Source organism: Carlito syrichta, unplaced genomic scaffold (assembly GCF_000164805.1).
Source record: "Carlito syrichta isolate Samal-C Ts95f unplaced genomic scaffold, Tarsius_syrichta-2.0.1 Scaffold313344, whole genome shotgun sequence".
Classification (NCBI taxonomy): Eukaryota; Metazoa; Chordata; class Mammalia; order Primates; family Tarsiidae; genus Carlito; species Carlito syrichta.
Window position 1 is genome coordinate 229,294 of NW_007257440.1, and position 1,476 is coordinate 230,769.

The following is a 1,476-nucleotide window of genomic DNA, read 5'->3' on the forward strand; positions in this document are numbered from 1 at the left end:
CGCGGCCCTGCCCTCCTCTGCCCACCCCGGCCCAACCTCCCCTCCCATCCCCCCGTCCCTCTGCCCATCTCTCCCTCTTCTCTCCAACTCCCTGCCGCCCTGATGGCAGAGAGGCAACCGCGAGTGGTACGACAGGATCCTGAAGGCCAAGAGCCCTCCAGAGCAGGTGCGGCTGTGGGCGGGGTTTCAGCGCGGCGGTGCAGGTGGCTGAGCGGTTGGTACCAGCCAGGCTTCTTTGCAGCCAGGGCTGCAGCGCCTTACTGGACTCGTTGAGCTAGCCGACGCCATCTACGACGACCTGCAGTCCTGCTATGGCGTCTATGCCAGCCTCTTCCACAGGTGGGCTGACTCCTCCCAGCTGGCGCGGGCCTGGGGCTGGAGTGGGGGTGGGAGCAGGTGGCTGAGGCGTGCCCCTTGCAGCATCCTCAAGGTGGACTTCTTCACCCTGACCTTCCGGCAGCTGGAGCGTCTGGTGAGGAGGGTCCCTGACCCTGGAACTGTTGGGCATGGGGGAGCAGGGAGAGGCCCCCGACGGGGAGGGCCCTGGGTTTCCTTGCTGCCTGTGGCCTGGTCTCACCCTCCTGGACAGGTGGCTGAGGAGGCATGGGTGCTGACAGAGGAGCTGAGCCCCAAGATGACCCTTGAGATGGCCTCGGGGCTCTGTGAGCTCTACCTGACGCTGGCGGACCTCCAGCGCTTCTGGGGCAGCATTCCTGGCCGGTGGGTGCCCCATCACCCCACCTCCTGCAGACAGGCTCCAGGACGGAGCCCCCAGGCTCTGTGGGGGAGCTTCCCTTGGTGTCCTGTCGGTCTGTGAGCCTGGAACATCCAGGGCTAAGGCCAGCCCTGACTGGTCTCCTGCCACAGGGACAGCCGCTCTCTGGCCCTGGCGGGCATCCACGTCCCGTTCCTGCCTGCTGTAAAGCTCTGGCTGCAGGTGCTTCCAGACCAGGCCAAGTGGCGGTTTCAGAGTGCTGTGGATGTGGACACGGTGAGTGCCTGGGCCTGAGGACATGGGGGCTCTCTGTGCCCCCAGCAACCCAGGCCTCCTCCTGCCTTCCCAGCTGGAGCCTGTAGATGCCACCTCCAGGCACAGCAACTCCGCGACCACCGCCAGCCTCTGCTTTAGTCTCATTCAGGAGCTCTGGGCCCGCCTGGCGTGGCCCGACCCCACCCAGGCCCGGGGTCTGGGCACCCAGCTCAGCCAGGTGCGTGGGCTCTGGGCAGAGGGAGACCAGTGGGGGGCGGGCAGAGAGTCTGGGAAGGCCCACAGCTCCCCACCTGTCTGTTCCCAGGACCTGTGTGAGGCCACCCTCTGCTATACGGAACTGCTTCGGAAGAGGGTGGATGCCCAGCCTGGTGCAGCCGGCGAGGCAGTAAGTGAGCCGGTGAGTGACTGAATGGGCCGTGGGGCTGGCGGGAGGCTGGACGGCATCCCCAGACCCTCTGCCTATCCACATTTGGCCACCCCCCCCC

The 1,476-nt window shown here is 66.7% G+C and overlaps 1 protein-coding gene across 1 annotated transcript in view; it reads left to right on the forward strand.

Moving 5' to 3' along the window:
- BAIAP3 (BAI1 associated protein 3) overlaps positions 1-1,476 on the forward strand; it is an 8,719-nt gene that overhangs the window by 5,253 nt on the left and 1,990 nt on the right. Inside the window, exons 15-21 of the mRNA XM_008070325.2 lie at positions 110-166; positions 242-339; positions 421-472; positions 590-720; positions 868-991; positions 1,065-1,208; positions 1,296-1,388. Of these exons, the coding sequence (XP_008068516.1) occupies positions 110-166; positions 242-339; positions 421-472; positions 590-720; positions 868-991; positions 1,065-1,208; positions 1,296-1,388 (699 nt within the window). The remainder of the gene's footprint in view (positions 1-109; positions 167-241; positions 340-420; positions 473-589; positions 721-867; positions 992-1,064; positions 1,209-1,295; positions 1,389-1,476) is intronic.